Source organism: Stomoxys calcitrans, unplaced genomic scaffold (genome assembly GCF_963082655.1).
Source record: "Stomoxys calcitrans unplaced genomic scaffold, idStoCalc2.1 SCAFFOLD_59, whole genome shotgun sequence".
NCBI classification, from domain to species: Eukaryota; Metazoa; Arthropoda; class Insecta; order Diptera; family Muscidae; genus Stomoxys; species Stomoxys calcitrans.
The window spans coordinates 39196-56174 of NW_026739323.1; the positions used below are offsets into that span (position 1 = coordinate 39196).

At 41.9% G+C, this 16979-nt stretch overlaps 2 protein-coding genes across 2 annotated transcripts; both read left to right on the plus strand.

Annotated features, from left to right (window-relative positions):
- The first annotated feature begins 3833 nt into the window (after positions 1–3833).
- On the plus strand, positions 3834–7125 carry LOC131998437 (uncharacterized). The gene is made up of 3 exons (XM_059370726.1): positions 3834–3900; positions 3974–7073; positions 7115–7125. Exons 2-3 carry the CDS (start codon positions 4220–4222, stop codon positions 7123–7125), a joined length of 2865 nt encoding a protein of 954 aa, XP_059226709.1. The 5' UTR covers positions 3834–3900; positions 3974–4219.
- LOC131998436 (uncharacterized) lies at positions 7123–10335 on the plus strand. Its single transcript, XM_059370725.1, has 2 exons — positions 7123–10176; positions 10250–10335. The coding sequence occupies exon 1, from the start codon at positions 7184–7186 to the stop codon at positions 9878–9880; it is 2697 nt and encodes an 898-aa protein (XP_059226708.1). The 5' UTR covers positions 7123–7183; the 3' UTR covers positions 9881–10176; positions 10250–10335.
- Positions 10336–16979: the final 6644 nt, after the last annotated feature.

Sequence of the window (16979 nt, forward strand, 5' to 3'; positions counted from 1 at the left end):
TTGACTACCCTGTTTATTTCCAGATTCGGCACGCTGATTCTAGTATTAGTGGGGTCCATTCCACGAATCCTATCACGCTCGTCTGCGAGTACCACTGTCTGCGCCGGGAAATTCGGCCGCACTTGGGGTATTCGACCGGCTGGTATAAAGCGAGCGGCTGCTGCGTTAATGATGTCTGGGAATTTCCCCTCGACTACTAGTACATCCGAGTGGGGTGGCAGTTGACTGATTGCCGCGATTGGTATACTCTCTGAAGCCAGCCCAATTGGTCTTCTTCTCATTGATAAACGTCCGGCGCTCAGAAGTTATGAAGTCGGGTGGTCGATAGATAGTGAGAATAGAGAGGTGGTCTGTCCCCAAAGAGATGACGGCTTGCCACGATACGTCACTCAGGGGATCAGGGGATGCAATGGAAATGTCTGGCGAGCTACTGAACCTCCTTGTAATCCTAGTGGGGGCATCCTCATCCACCCTGCAAAACGTGAAGCTTTCAATCTGCTCTGCCAAAGCTATGCCACGCTAGTCGTTACCTAGGGGAGAATGCTATGAAGTGTGATGCGCATTAAAGTCCCCTAGAACCAGACGATTATGACCAGGTAGCAACCCACTTATGTCGGGGTTGTAAGCTTGGCCATTAATCGGGACATAGCTACCAAACGGCGGTACACGTTGTATAGCTTCATCTAGACAGTTCCAGAACTGACTGCTATCCCCATGCACTCAATGTAGAGGTCACTAGCGCCAGGCGCAGGCGAGATGGATCTATATTGCACGGAATGGTGTATCACGAAAGCCAATCCCCCACCTCCATTTATTGAGCGATCCTTACGTAGCACATTGTATCTGTGACAACTGTGCAAGCTGCAGGTGTTGGTCAGCTTTGTCTTATGGATCGCGGCGACCAATATATCTTTCCGACTCCTGAAATTCACAATCTCATCGATCTTGCCATGGAGCCCATTGCAGTTAAGCTACAAAAGCGATACATTTTCCGGCACTGGCCTGGCAATATTTGGGCAGGGATGCTGCCGATACGTATATTGCCGTACAGGAGAGGTCGGTGGGGTCACATAGTTCGACGATGAGGACGAGAAGATTGCTGGTTATGTTCGCACAGTACCAGTATGACTATACTCCCGTAGTGAAGTGAGGCCAGAGTAAGATCGGAAATGTACCCACTATATGCGCAGGTACCACCTCACCGACACCGACCGATGATGGAGGCGGTTCTGGCAAACCGAACAGGGCCCGGGGTTCTTTTCAATCCCGGCACGGACCAGAATCGTGCGGAGAAGGCTCTCCGGGATGTGCTTGGATGGCTTGGACCAGCAACACGACGTATAAGCGATTATCTTCGTACCATCTCTGCCGAGATCCATTTCATTAAACACGAGGTTCCATAGAATGGGCAAAATTTTTGCAAAATTTCAAGCGGTTAGCTTTACTTCTTCGAAAGTTTGCGTGCTTTCGACAGACAGACGGAGGGTCGGAGATGGCTTGATCGACTTAAAGTGTCATGACGATCATGAATATATATACATTTTATGGGGTCTTAGGCGAATATTTCGGCGAGTTACAAAATTAATGACGAAATAAGTATAACTAAGAAATTAGTATATCCCCATCCTATGGTGCAGGGTACAAAAATACAATACAATAACGTACTGCTACTGTGAGTTGGAGTTGTGGTATTTGTGGGGGATAGGAAACTTGTAAAAATGTGTTAAGTTCGGCCGTGCCGAATTTTAGGTAACCATCACCATGGATTCCGCCTAAAATTTTACCTACATTAACTTAGTTTGTATTCGAATTATTTTACGACAATCAAATTGGGAATATGTTACAGTTGCTATCGTCATATCAGGGAATTGGTATTTAAGGGCCAATATCGGTATATAAACCCATTCGGATCATATATGGCATAGACGCTGGAAGTCATAGCGAAATATTTGTACCATATTAGATGAAATCGGGAATCGGTTTATATGGAGGTATACCAGTTTATTGACCCATTCGAATCAAACTCGGCCACGATGTTGGAAGTAAGAAAAGAAGTCCTTGTGCCTAGTTTCAACCAAATCGAATGGAAACTGAGGCTTCTAGGGGCTCAAGAAATCAAAACCGTGAATCGGTTTTTATGGAGGCCACCGTAGTGCAGAGGTTAGCATGTCTGCCTATGACGCTGAACGCTTGTTTCCGAATCCTGGCGGGAAAAAACCAGCAAATATTTTCAGCGGTGGTTTTCCCCTCCTAATGATGGGAACATATGTGAGGTACTATGCCATGTAAATCTTCTCTCCAAAGAGGTGTCGCACTGCGGCACGCCGTTCGGTCTCGGCTATAAAAAGGAGACTCCTTATGATTGAGCTTAAACTTGAATCGAACTGCACTCATTGATATGTGAGAAGTTTGCCCCTGTTCCTTAGTGGAATATTCATGGACAACATTTGCCTTTGAATCGGTGTATATGGGAACTGTTCCAAATCCGAAAAGAATATGACTCATTTGCAATCCCCAATGACCTAGATCGATAAGAAGTATCTGTGGAAAATTCCAAGCGGATATCTTTATTCCCCACACGCTATCGCATTTCAACAGACAGACATTGCTAGATTGTCTCAGATTGTCAAGACGATCAAGAATATGTATACCTTTAGGGTCTCAGGTGAATATTTCGAGTTGATATTATCGTTACGAGTATACCACCATCCTATAGTGGTGGGAATAAAAAGTCAAGGTCTCAATATTGGGTAGAAATTTTTGCCCAAATATATTAAAACGTTTCATATATAACAAATAAATATTTGGAAAGGTAAAGACATACAGTAGGAGGCCCCCGTAGCGCAGAATCCTGGCGAGACCATCAGAAAAAAAAATTCAGCAGTGCTTATCTCCTCCTAATGCTGGCAACATTTGTGAGGTACTATGCCATATTAAACTTCTCTCCAAAGAGGTGTCGCACTGCAGCACGCCGTTCGGACTCGGCTATAAAAAGAGGGCCCCTTATCATTGAGCTTCAACTTGAATCGGAATACACTCATTGATATGTGAGAAGTTTGCCCCTGTTCCTTAGTGGAATGTTCATGGGCAAAATTTACAAATTTGCAAAGACTTGTTTTACAATAAAATGTCCAAGCTGAATTCAAAATATTAAGTTTGGCCGTATTATTTAAGTAAAACACAAATTGAGCTCAAAATGTCGGCAATCTAAATTTGTTAAAATAAATTGAAAATCGGATTAGATCTTCTCAAACAACATAATAAAAGACCAGCCTCAACAAAAAGTAACAACAAATTGTTAATCGAATTTTCCACACACACTAGCACCGGGTCTTCTAGGGTTCTGAAATGTTGCACATTATGTCAGATATAACCATGTTTTAAACTGCACATTTCGTGAAGATATTTTAAACCATTCAAAACTGCCAGACGCATTTCCACTAATTTGTTTTTCTATCACAAAAAAATTTCAGCGGTATTTATCTTTTCCTTATGTTGGCGACATTTGTGAATTACTGTGTTCTTGGAAGCCATATAAAAACTTTTCCTTAAAGAGGTGTGATAATGCGGCAGGCCGTTCGGACTCGGTTATAAAAAGGAGGTTATTTATCGCTGAGGTTGAAACTGAATCGGACAGTACTTGTTACCGCCACTGTCGATTTTATGTTATCGATTATTCTTAAATAGTTATTGCTATTAATTCTTGTGATTTGTTTATTGTTTGTCAAATTTTGTAAAAGGGAGAATGAAAAACTATTACTGGCGAAAAAGGCGCGGTGAAGAAGAGTGCACTGAAAGAGATAAGGAATTCATCTTTTATATCTTTGTGTTAACAAAGATACACAAAAGTTATTATATTCTTTTAAAAAATTTACAGGCGCTAAGTTTTCATACCAAAATGTTAGTATAAGAAATATGGTGATGTCGAATTTTGTTTTAAGTGCTCATTATTTCATGATTTGTAACTATTTAGGAATTTTAATACTCAAATATAAAACACCAATCTGGAAACCCTAACGAGTTTTGTATTTGGTGTTCAAAATCCAGTGGAATCTTGGCGTCCGGGAAATCCCAATAACATTTTAAAATTCATTTTGATACACCATTTGAGTACGTCCAAAGTCTCATCTCGGTATCAGCGAATCAAATCGTTAACCTAACCTCAAACCTTGGAAGAAGGAGCATCATCAACTGGCTAAAAAACCGTAAGTCCTAAATAATGGCTACATCTTCCTTACAGGGTCAACCACAAAACCAACAAAAAGAGCAACCCATAAATACACTACAAACTTGCCCAACATGTAACAAACCAACACGCTCATGCTGTATTAGTTGCAGCAAATGCCACAAACTCTTTCACTTCGAGTGTGCTCGTGTCACCAATATTTTGCAAATATATACCTGCTCATCATGTTCTCAAAGTTCTAGCCCAGCAAGTCCCACTCACTCTGTACGCAGTCATTTAAGCATTTCTTCCGATAAATCACTGAACCGCAGACAAAACTTGCTACTACAACGCCTTGAGGAAGAAAAACAGCTTGCGATTGAACGAGACCGCGAATTTTTGAATCGAAAATACCAAATATTAGAACAATTCGCAGACCACAGCGACAACGAAAGTTCCCTGGTAGATTCTGTTAGTGAGTGGCTAAATACTCAGCCTGCAGCATATTCCAACGACACCACACAAGATTTGTTTGCCAACCACTTCGATGAAAATACTTACCATAATTTACCAACTGCTAGCTCTAATGCTGCGTTTATAGACAATTACAATCCGTCATTAACAATTACTAATAGCGGCCATCAGACAGTAACACGACACCAACCAGATATAGCCCATAATATGTCGAGCAACACAGCTCGGCCCGCCTTCACATCTACACTCAACAATAATGCAACATTTATTAATAAGCCTTCATCCCAAAGTTCTCTTTTCCCCGCGAATTTGCGTGATAGCGTTCCACCATCATTTTTAAATACACCACAAAATCTCTCCAGCACTGATCTCACGTACCAGCAAATAAATGCCAGACAGACGGTTCCAAAAGATTTGCCAGCGTTTGGAGGAAACCCAACAGAATGGCCTTTGTTTAGTTCCACCTACGATTGGTCTACGGCAGTCTGCGGCTTAACAGATGCTGAAAATTTGGTTCGTCTCCAAAAGGCACTTCGCGGTGATGCTCTCCAAGCCGTACAGCATATATTGATTCACCCCTCTTGCGTTGCAACGGCCATGGCAACATTAAAGCTTTTGTATGGACAGCCAGAAAAAATTCTGCATTCGCTAAAAATGAAAATCCGTAGTTTACCGCCTATTAATGCAAATAAACTGGACACTATTACCTCATTCGCAGTGCAAGTGAAAGGCCTTCAAGCGACTATTGAAGCGTGTGATCTTTTAGATGAATTGAATAACTCTTCCCTTTTGCAGGAGTTAATTTCCAAATTGCCGTCTTACTTCCAAATTAATTGGGGAACATTTAAAATGAACTTAGCAAAACAAAACAAAAGAGTAAATCTGTCAGAATTCTCCAATTGGATATTTGACATAGGTCTCTCAGCAAGCAGCGTAAACATTGAGAGCCTATGTACCTCTGCTGCAGTACCTGTCATTCAAAGCAAGCAGAGAAACGCTTATGTTCATACTCACGCAGAAGAGAACAGCAATGCGTGCATGCTATGTGGTGGTGACTGCAGAAACATACCTTCTTGTGAGAAATTTATTACAGCTGATCGAGCCCAGAGATGGGAGATGGTTAGAGAGTTTCAATTATGCAAGCAATGCCTTCGTAAACACTACGGCCCATGCAACGCAAATGTATGTGGAAAAGAGGGGTGTCAATATAAACACCACTGTCTTCTTCACAAAACTCGTCATAACGAAGGAGCAGATAAAAACAAACAAGCAACATCAATGGAATCACAAAACAATGCAATCGCAGAAAATTCAACTCATTCTTGTAACACGCACAGTGCATCCATTCACAATAATTTCTTTAAGATTATCCCCGTAACCATTTATGGTAGTGGCGATAAGCTATTCAAAACGTATGCCTTTATAGACGAGGGGTCTTCTACAAGTTTGATTGAAGAACAAATAATGTATGATTTAAATCTTTCAGGGTCACCCGAACCTCTTTGTTTAAAATGGACGGGAAATGTCGAGCGTGAAGAGCAAAACTCCAGTCGTCTTTGTATTACCCTCGCAGGCCCCAATCAAAAGAGGTTTAAAGCTGATGTGAGAACAGTTAAACATCTATCGCTGCCTAAACAAACAGTTGACTGCGAAGCGATTGTCCAAGCATTTCCCTATTTGAAAGGCATTCCTATTCAAGGGTATAAAGATGCAGTACCGCGTATTCTTATTGGCTTAAATAATTCACGATTATGTGTTTCTCAGCGAATAAAAGAGGGAAAGGCAAATCAACCGGTTGCAATTTGTACTCGCTTAGGCTGGCTGTTGTGTGGCTCGTCCAAAGGGATTTCATCGGTGGAGTATCATCATTGTCATGTATGCGAGTGTAATGTGGATTTAGAAAATAACTTAGATAAACTAATCAAAAGATTTTATTGCTTGGAATCATCTGGTATTAGCTGCACAATGAAAGCGTTAAGCGATGACGACAGTAAAGCAATCGCAATTATGGAAAAATATACAAAGCAGAGGCCCGATTCACACTATGAAACTGCATTATTGTGGCGAGATGAAAACAAAGTTATGCCCAACAGCTATGAGATGGCAAAAAAAAGATACTTGTGTCTAGAAAAAAGATTAAAAGCTGATAAAGACTTAGATGCTATTTTAAATAAGACTATTTCTGAATATGTTTCTAAAGGCTATATAACAAGAGTTACCTCAAATGATATGTTATCAGCAAAGAAACTCTGGTATTTGCCAATTTTTCCGGTGTTCAACAAGAACAAGCCCGGCAAGACCAGAATCGTTTGGGATGCCGCCGCAACAGTAAATGGAGTATCTCTCAACTCAATGTTATTTAAAGGGCCAGATTTATTGTCGTCGCTTCCAGATATACTTTTTCGTTTTAGGCAAAAGTCTGTGGCCATTTGCGGTGATATAGAGCAAATGTTCCACCAGATTTTTATACGGGAGGAAGATCGTAACGTTCAGCGGTTTTTATGGCGTGCAGAAGATGGTGATGAAGAACCAAATATTTTTATCATGAATGTCATGATTTTCGGCGCATCATGTGCACCATGTATTTCACAATTTGTGAAAAACTTGAATGCCAATAAGTATCGAAATCAATTTCCAGCTGCCGCTAATGCAATTGTGCATAATCACTATGTGGATGACTTTTTAGATTCTGTGGACACAATTGAAGAGGCAATCCACCTAGCCAGAAATATTAAATATGTTCACAGCAAAGCGGGATTTAATATACGAAATTGGATCTGTAATAACAGTGACGTTCTAAAGGCAATAAATGGGGAACATGGTCAAAATCAGAAGGATCTTAACTTAGGCAGTGGTGTTGATACAGATAAAGTTTTGGGTATCTTTTGGAGTTCAAGGGACGATTTTATTACATTCAAAGTATCACCCCACCTTAAAGAGAGCAATTTATTTGTAAAAGGCAAAACGCCAACGAAGAGAAACTTGCTAAGAATTCTTATGACTATTTATGACCCTTTGGGACTCATTGGTCATTTCCTTATGTACTTAAAGATAGTGTTACAGGAAGTTTGGCGCAGCGGTGTTGGGTGGGACGAAGAAATCCATCCACCACAGATGACTAAATGGACAAACTGGCTGTCACATTTGTCAGAAATAGAAGACATTAAAATACCTCGCTGCTATTTGCAGACGTTTAAATCTTATCATAATCTAGATGTGGAGCTACATACATTTGCAGACGCTAGCGAAAACGGTTATGCTGCGATATCGTACCTTCGTATTTCAGACGGCAGTGAGGTGGTAATTTCTTTAGTCGGATCTAAAACCAAGGTCGCCCCACTCAAGATGACATCCATACCGCGCCTAGAATTAATGGCAGCGCTAATTGCTTCCAGATTTGCGACCAGTGTTGTCAATAGCGCGACCATTAATATACGGCAACGATATTTTTGGTCTGATTCAAAAACTGTCATTAGCTGGATAAAATCAGATCACAGGAGGTACCACCAATTTGTCGCATTTCGGGTTAGCGAGATATTAGAACTAACTGAGTTGAGTAATTGGCGCTGGGTACCGGGTAAACTTAATGTGGCCGACGAAGCTACTAAATGGAAGAGGTGCGGGCCAGATTTATCAAATGGCAGTAGATGGATGAACGGACCCGATTTTCTCCGAGAACCCCAAGATGCGTGGCCAACTCAAGTCGAAATTCAAACCGGCACAGACTGTGAGCAGAGGCATCACATATTGGCTATTGACGAAGTTAGCAGCTTTGTTAATATAGAACGTTTTTCACAGTGGCGGAGGGCTATGAGAGCTGTGGCGTACGCTATTCACTACATAAACAAACTGAGAAAACCCGATCACCACTGCGAATTAACCCAAGACGAGCTTATTAAGGCCGAAACTGTTTTATTGAAGCAGGCACAGAAGGTGGTCTATAACGAAGAAATTGCTCTTTTGATGAAAGGTGAAAAGGTAAGCAAGTCAAGTGCGATATTTAAGTTGTGTGCCTTTGTAGCGGAGGATGGTGTATTGCGCATTGATGGGAGAATAGACAGAGCTTCCGTAACAAAGGAGATGAAGTACCCCGCCATCTTACCAAAAGACAGCTACATCACGATGCTTTTAATAATGCACTACCATTGCAGTTACCGTCATGGAAACAACGAAACCGCCATTAATGAAATTCGACAAAAGTTTTATATACCTCGGCTAAGAACAATTTTTAAAAAAGTAGTGCGCAAATGTCAAATGTGTAAAGTTAAGAAGGCACGGCCTGTCTACCCTCAGATGGCGAAGCTACCCAGGGCTCGTTTGTCTGCATATGTAGCACCGTTTACATTTACAGGTCTAGATTTCTTTGGACCCTTACTGGTGACTGTAAATAGACACAAGGAAAAGCGGTACGGAGCTTTGTTTACATGCCTAACGATTCGAGCGGTTCACATTGAAATTGTGCATTCACTCAATACTAGTTCGTGTATATTGGCAATACGAAATTTTGTGGCCAGAAGAGGCACACCAAGGGAAATTTTCAGCGATAATGGCACCAACTTTGTTGGTGCCGAAAGAGAGTTGCGTGAAGCTATAAAACAAATGGATTCCAATGAGTTTGTTCGCCATTTTACAACAGCAACGACGAAGTGGAACTTCAATCCACCTTCAGCACCTCACATGGGCGGGGTATGGGAGCGTATGGTGCGCTCCGTCAAAACAGTTCTCTACCGCATTATGCCAACAAGGTCGCCCAATGATGAAACTCTTGTGAGTATGATGTCCGAGGTGGAGAATATAATAAATTCTAGGCCCCTGACGTATGTCCCAATAGATAACGAAAGTCAAGAGGCATTAACTCCTAACCATTTGCTTTTGGGGAGTTCCAATGGCATGAAGCCGCTAGTTGAATATGATGATAGTGTGCACGTTCTTAAAAGCAGTTGGTTGGAAACTCAGCAGTTCGCACAAAGATTTTGGAGACGGTGGTTAGCCGAGTATTTGCCCTCACTCACTTGCCGGTCAAAGTGGTTTGAAAAATCTAAGCCGTTGAGGGTTGGTGACTTGGTGGTTGTGGTTGACCCTGCTAATCCTCGAAATGTGTGGCCTAGAGGAAAGGTTCTGAGTACAAAAATGGCAGAGGATGGACAAGTTCGGAGTGCTAAGATAATGACATATTGTGGAGTTCTTGAGAGGCCGGTTGCAAAATTGGCTGTTCTCGACGTGGCTCAGGTTGAAGAGTAAGGCTGCGACATGATGTCTTGTCATACTGCGGGGTGGTGTTACCGCCACTGTCGATTTTATGTTATCGATTATTCTTAAATAGTTATTGCTATTAATTCTTGTGATTTGTTTATTGTTTGTCAAATTTTGTAAAAGGGAGAATGAAAAACTATTACTGGCGAAAAAGGCGCGGTGAAGAAGAGTGCACTGAAAGAAGATAAGGAATTCATCTTTTATATCTTTGTGTTAACAAAGATACACAAAAGTTATTATATTCTTTTAAAAAATTTACAGGCGCTAAGTTTTCATACCAAAATGTTAGTATAAGAAATATGGTGATGTCGAATTTTGTTTTAAGTGCTCATTATTTCATGATTTGTAACTATTTAGGAATTTTAATACTCAAATATAAAACACCAATCTGGAAACCCTAACGAGTTTTGTATTTGGTGTTCAAAATCCAGTGGAATCTTGGCGTCCGGGAAATCCCAATAACAGTACTCATGGATTTGTGAGAAGTTTGCCATAGTTCCTTAATAGAATGTTCATGTGCAAATTTGCATCCTAATTTGCGACGATATTTATATTTTCTGAGACAACCTTTAAATCTCTGGAGACCATTTTTCTGAATTCAAAAGCTGCCCTTTACTGTCGCAGATCTTTCAACGCGGTGGCTGAACAACGAATATTTGTAGAGAAGACTACTTTGTAAAACTGGGAAATTGAAATCTGTTGGTATGCCTCTAGCGATATGCAATCTTATTCTTCAATATAGGGCCCGAAAGGCAACAGGTGAGAGATGGTCATGAATTGGAAACTATACGCTCCATGTTTATGTGGTCCGATATAAACCTGAAATGGTCTACCGTTTCGGTGTCTTTGTTTACAACAAAAGTCCCACTCATCGAGTCCGTCGAAGAAGTTTACGAGAAGTTTACTGTCTGTTTAGAAAATATGCTGCTAGTGACAAGTAATGATTTCTACGGAAGCTGTGAGGCTGAACGCCTGGGTTCGAATCCTGGCGAGACCATCGGAAAATTTTGTGGGCTATCGAAAGTGGTCTGGGTATAAATCCGTGCAAGACAGAAGTATTTCTTTTCAGCAGGAGATACAAGTTGCCTACACTGGAACCTGTCTCCTTGGGTGGAGAGAATGTTCCATTTACAGAAAGCGCTAAATACCTGGGTGTTTTGCTGGATAGGAAATTGAACTCCAAATCCAACATTTTGGAAGGGGCCCTTTACACCTGCAAGAGAGCCATTGACAGAAGTTGGGGATGCAAACCGTGTGTTGTAAATTGGGTATATACTGAAGTTGTCAGACCAATAATGCTATATGGTGTTATGGTCTGGTGGACGGTGCTTCAAAAGTCTACCTACTGCTCAATACTTAACCGGATCCAAAGGTTGGCTTGTTTGTGCATCACAGCCGCACTGAAGACGACACCATCTGATGCACTAAATTTAATGCTACAACTTATGCCTCTGGACAATGTGGCTACCCAAATTGCAGCGACCACTGCCTTGAGGTTAAGGGAGCTTTCTCATTTGTCATGTGGCGGCTATGGACACTGTGTTATTCTAGATACAATATCCGATGTTCAAGGCAGTGTGGATTACACCCTACCTGAGCTGCTATTTGATAAGAAGTTCTGTACCACTATTCCAGATAAAACCGATTAGAACTAAGATATCCCTGCTAACAGAAGTTACATAGACTTCTATACGGATGGTTCCAAACTAATCGCCTGGTCTGCTTTGGGTGTACTCTAAAGATCTAGAACTGGTCATATCGAAGAGGTTACACGACCACTGCAGTGTGTATCAAGCAGAGATCCTTGCAATTAAGGAAGTGATGGAATGGCTAAGATATAATGTCATAACGACGATTGGCATAAATATCTTCTCAGACAGCCAGGCAGCCATTAAATCCCTGGAGAACGTATTTCTGAACACAAAAATCGCCCTCAACTGTCGCAGATCTCTCAACGAAATGGCAGAACAGTTCAAAATTCACCTGTTTTGGGTGCCGGGCCATAGAGATATCCCAGCGAATTATAAAGCATATGAGCTAGCGAGACTAGGAACTACCTTACACACTCCAGAGATACTGGAATCTGTGGGTATGTCTCCAGTGACATGTAAGCTAAATTTTCAGGACCAGGCCCGAAGGGCAACGAATGATAGATGGTCACAAAGAGGGGGCTATGAGCATTCCAAAACTATGTGGCCTCATCAAGACTTGGAGAGGTCTACTGCTTTGCTGTCAATGGCTAGAAAAGACGTCTCAGTCATTGTGTCCGTCATGACAGGTCACTGTCTAATCAGGAAACAGGCTGACAGACGGAAGGTTACCAGCAACGACTTTTGCAGAAGCTGTAGGGACTATAGAACACCTTCCGTGTGTGTGTACCGCACTAGCAGTTAGAAGGAGTTCCACTTTAGGCTCTCTTTTTTTTGAGAACCTGTCTGATTTAGCGGATGTGATCATTCACAAGTTATTTGGCTTTTTAAAGTGATCTGGATGGTTCAATGGTAGGAACTAGAGGGCATCTTCCCTCTTTTGTTCCTGTGGTATCACAATGGACAAAAACGTCTAAGTGAGTCTGATGGCAGACTGCCACTGAATCCTAACCTTTCTCACCACTTCATACCGAATATCCTCCTTCCGGAGTAAAAACCGCACAGTGTCTTACGGCTCCTTTCTATTTTTATTTTTCTTCCAGGACAGCTTCTAATCGAGGACTATGCCAAGAAAGTTCCGTCTTCCTTGAGTTGGTCTTCATACACTTTCTGGTAGCATATCGCGATAATCTTCTCAGTGAACCCTCCATGATCACGCTGATCGTCGATAGAAATATGCCCCGGACCAGCAACACGACGTATAAGCGATTATCTTCATACCATCTCTGCCGAGATCCATTTCATTAATCACGAGGTTCCACAGAATCGACGAGGACACCCCTCTCTAGAGCGTTCCTCTTGTCACCCCACTTCTGAACGCACTGTCTCCCAGTTTCAGTTTTAACAATTCTGCCACAAAGCATATTATAAGTCCACTGGGAGAAAATAGGATGGGATCCCGTGCGGTCCAGTGTGGCGGCTATTGATTCCATTTTCATGTTATTGAAGGCCCCCTCAATACACAAAAGGCCCCTATAGTGGACTCCTTCAGCTACAGGGACGCCTCAACCTCTCTTACCACTTCTTGAAGTATCCACCGACTTGCCGTTGAGGTATGCGTGTTGTGCTGTGATTTATTTTGCCCGCCTTGGATATAAAGGCCAGCCTGACCTTCCTCCATGCCATTGGTAAGTAGGACCATGCTGATCTCACCCGGAAAATCCGTTCTAGTAAGTACAGGCTTATAGGCTCATTGCACTATATCGGGGTATTGGTTTATGGTCCGATCTGAACCACATTTGACAGGAATGGTAGAAAACACTGTGCCAAGTTTCATCGAATTTGGGAAATTAATGGATCTTTTATGGCCTCAATACCCTATATCGGGAGATCGGGTGGTCGCTCTATAGGGCAACTATATCGAAATAGAATGAAAAATGATCAATTTATTGCTATAAGATTTTAAGTCTGGAGATCGGTCTATATATCAGTTTTATGGGACCAATAAATACCCAAGCGTTGGGTATTTACCCGGTAGAAGCCCATGAACATTCAATTAAGGAACTGGGGCAAACTTCTCACAAATCAATGAGTGCTGTCCGATTTAATTTTAAGCTCAATGATAAGGGATCTCCTTTTTATAGCCGAGTCCAAACAGCGCGCCGTAAAGCTACACCTCTTTGGGGAGAATTTTTTACCTGGCAAAGTACCTCAGAAATGTCGCCGGCATTAGGAGAGGATAACCACCACTGAAAATTTTTCTGATGTTCCTGCCAGGATTCGAACGCAGGCGTTCAGCGTCATAGGAGCACATGCTAACCTCTGTGCTACGGTGGCCACTAAAACCTTATCTCATCCAATATCATGAGAAACTTTTGTGCAAACTTTCGAGCGACTATCTTTACTGGTACAAAAGTTAACACACTTGCGAGAGATAATCACCCAAAGCCACACAAACGAAATGGCGAAGTTACTATACATACTCCCGGTCCTATAAAGGTGGGAAATGCAATGCCAATATTGCAACCAGCATTTTTGTAATTGTGACCACAGTGCAAATTAATATTAACTTAGCTTTAGAGTTGTACATTTTTGTTGTAAATTTAAAATTTTTCTTTAGTTTTTGTTGTTTTACACCACAAAAACGAAAAAAAAACAGAAAATTTTTACCATTTGTGTACACTCGCCGGGTGGTGATTTTGATGTTGATGTTAATGTTGCATTGAGGCCACACTCTGTGGTCCTTGGAATTCCTTTAGTGAGTGACGCAATGCTAATTGCTCCCAATGGGAGGACAAAACTTAACTGCATTTGCCATTGAGGTTCGCTGTATACTTTTCATTTCTTTGGTAAATTAATTAAAGTTTTGTTGTGTCACTTTTGTAAGGAGAACAAGTTAACACACACTCATGCACACCCATTATCACATGTTTACTTGGCATGCTGCAGTGCAGTTGAAAAATTGGGCTGCCACCTGTAGTGTAAACTAATACTTGGTTTGGGAATTCAGTTGGTCTTTAGAGCAGAAAGTGCTATTAGTTACACCGCATGAACCAAAAATTTGATTGCGTTACCGCCAACCTGGTAATGAAAAAATAACAATCAAAAATACTTTTTTTTTTATTTGAAGAGATTTTAGAAGAATTATGTCAACTAAGGGGATATATTGTGAAAATTAAGTGAACTTATGGGCATAGTGTTAACCACAACGAATCATAGTTTCCCTTTATCCGCTAAAAGGAGCTCTGACGAACGACTATGGACGAATTGCTGTAACAAGTTGTCGAGCAAAGAAATTTACCCTTAAATTTCTTTGCTGATAATAATCGACGCAGCCGGATTGTCGGCCTCGATGATTCAAAAACGGCGGCTGCATAAAAATAGTTTTTGTTTATGATTTATCGTTCAAGAAGAGTAAAGTAAATGTTGAGGGGAGCGGATGTATTTCGCGCCTAGAAGAAAAATATCCGTGTGTCGGAATAGCTACCTAATACGAAAAATGTTTACGCCTTTCAGGGGTAGGCTCAGGAGAAGACTCCAAAGATCCAACAGCTGCTGTTATGCCATCAGACCGTAGCATGTTGTCCGCACCTCCTATAGATAGGTGTTGGTGCCTTGGCGCCTGTAGTCGAGAATAATGCTTCAAGCGCACAACCAGCCGTCAGACTAATTAATGAGGAGAGGCGGTTAAATAAGAGGTATTCATAGTTCGTCCCCAGCCTTTAAAAAATTGTGGTGTTTCCGATTCAGATTCAGACATCGACAGTGTCAATGAAACAGTCATCGCAGCCGAATTGAACGATAAGGACGTCGGGATGACTACAGAAGTAAGCGAAGGCTTTGGTAAGCTCATAAGAAGACCAAGAAAGTAGTCCGCGGCACGACGAAAGAAACGGGCGGAAAGGCAGAATGCTGGAAGGGATGGAAGTGATATTCCAGACACTTCTACAGAAGCTGGGATGATAATCAGATCTCCCGAAGAGCATAACAATGCTCAAATGCTGAAGAAGAAAAATAACTCCCCGCTTTCATGTACTCTGGGAAGACCAAGCCAGCCCTCCAGTAATGGAGACTGCAGGCAGTGTCCTGCGGAGGGAGACAAAGTCGGAATAGGAATGAAGGAAGCGCGCACGCCCCCTGAGTCTTCACAAATGACTTCCAAAAAAGATAACACAGTCATTACAGAAGGGGAAGATGGTCCCTGTAAAAGGTAAGCAGCCGCCCCCTTACACCAGAGTGGCAAGGAAGCACTAAAGAGATGAGTTATGTTATGCGGTCATCAATGTCGACTGTGCATCCGGTAGGATTCCACTAGAACATCGGTCTCAGGTGGAGGATCTGATTAACAAGAGGATTTTCGAGCATGTGTCGATCTCTGAAGAGGTGTAAAGCTGGAAAATTTTCGATGGCACTATCGATAATATTGATATATAATTTTTTTCCGATGGATACTATCGCAAAAGTTCATTTTTTACACTGAAAATATCCTTAAAGATATATTGCGCCTATAGAGGGCGCAATTTTCATCCGATGAGACTAACATTTTTTTTTTAGGGAGCCACCGTGGTGCACATGTTAGCATATGCATATGCCTATCGTGCCCAAACGCCCGGGTTCAAATCCTGCCGGTGAGAGCACCTTAAAACACTTTTCAGCGGTGTTTATCCCCTCACCAAATGCTGGCAACATTTGTGAGTATTTCAGCCATGTACAACTTCTCAACAAATAGGTGTCACTTTCAGTGACACACCGCTCGGACTCGGCATAAAACAGTAGGTCCCCTTATCAAAGAGCTTAAATTTGAGTCGGACAGCACTCAATTGATATGGTGAGAAGTTAGTTTCCCTGTAATTTGTTCCATAATGGGATGTTTGGGAAAGACTCAACCTAAGACTAACATTTTGTACAATGATTTCTCTCATGACTTCCAGCTGATTTTATTAACCTTAGTATGTTTTTTGGATTGTGCATTGATATTGCTTCTATATAAATCGATCTCCTCATTTTTATACCCTCCACCATAAGATGGGGGGTATACTAATTTCGTCATTCTGATTGTAACTACTCGAAATATTCGTCTGAGACCCCATAAATTATATATATTCTTGATCGTCGTGAAATTTTATGTCGATCTAGCCATGTCCGTCCGTCTGTCCGTCCGTCCGTCCGTCCGTCCGTCCGTCCGTCCGTCCGTCCGTCCGTCCGTCCGTCCGTCCGTCCGTCCGTCCGTCCGTCCGTCCGTCCGTCCGTCCGTCCGTCCGTCCGTCCGTCCGTCCGTCCGTCTGTCTGTCGAAAGCACGCTAACTTCCGAAGGAGTAAAGCTAGCCGCTTGAAATTTTGCACAAATACTTCTTATTAGTGTAGGTCGGTTGGTATTGTAAATGGGGCATATCGGTCCATGTTTTGATATAGCTGCCATATAAACCGATCTTGGGTCTTGACTTCTTCAGCCTCTAGAGCGCGCAATTCTTATCCGATTGGGATGAAATTTTGCACGA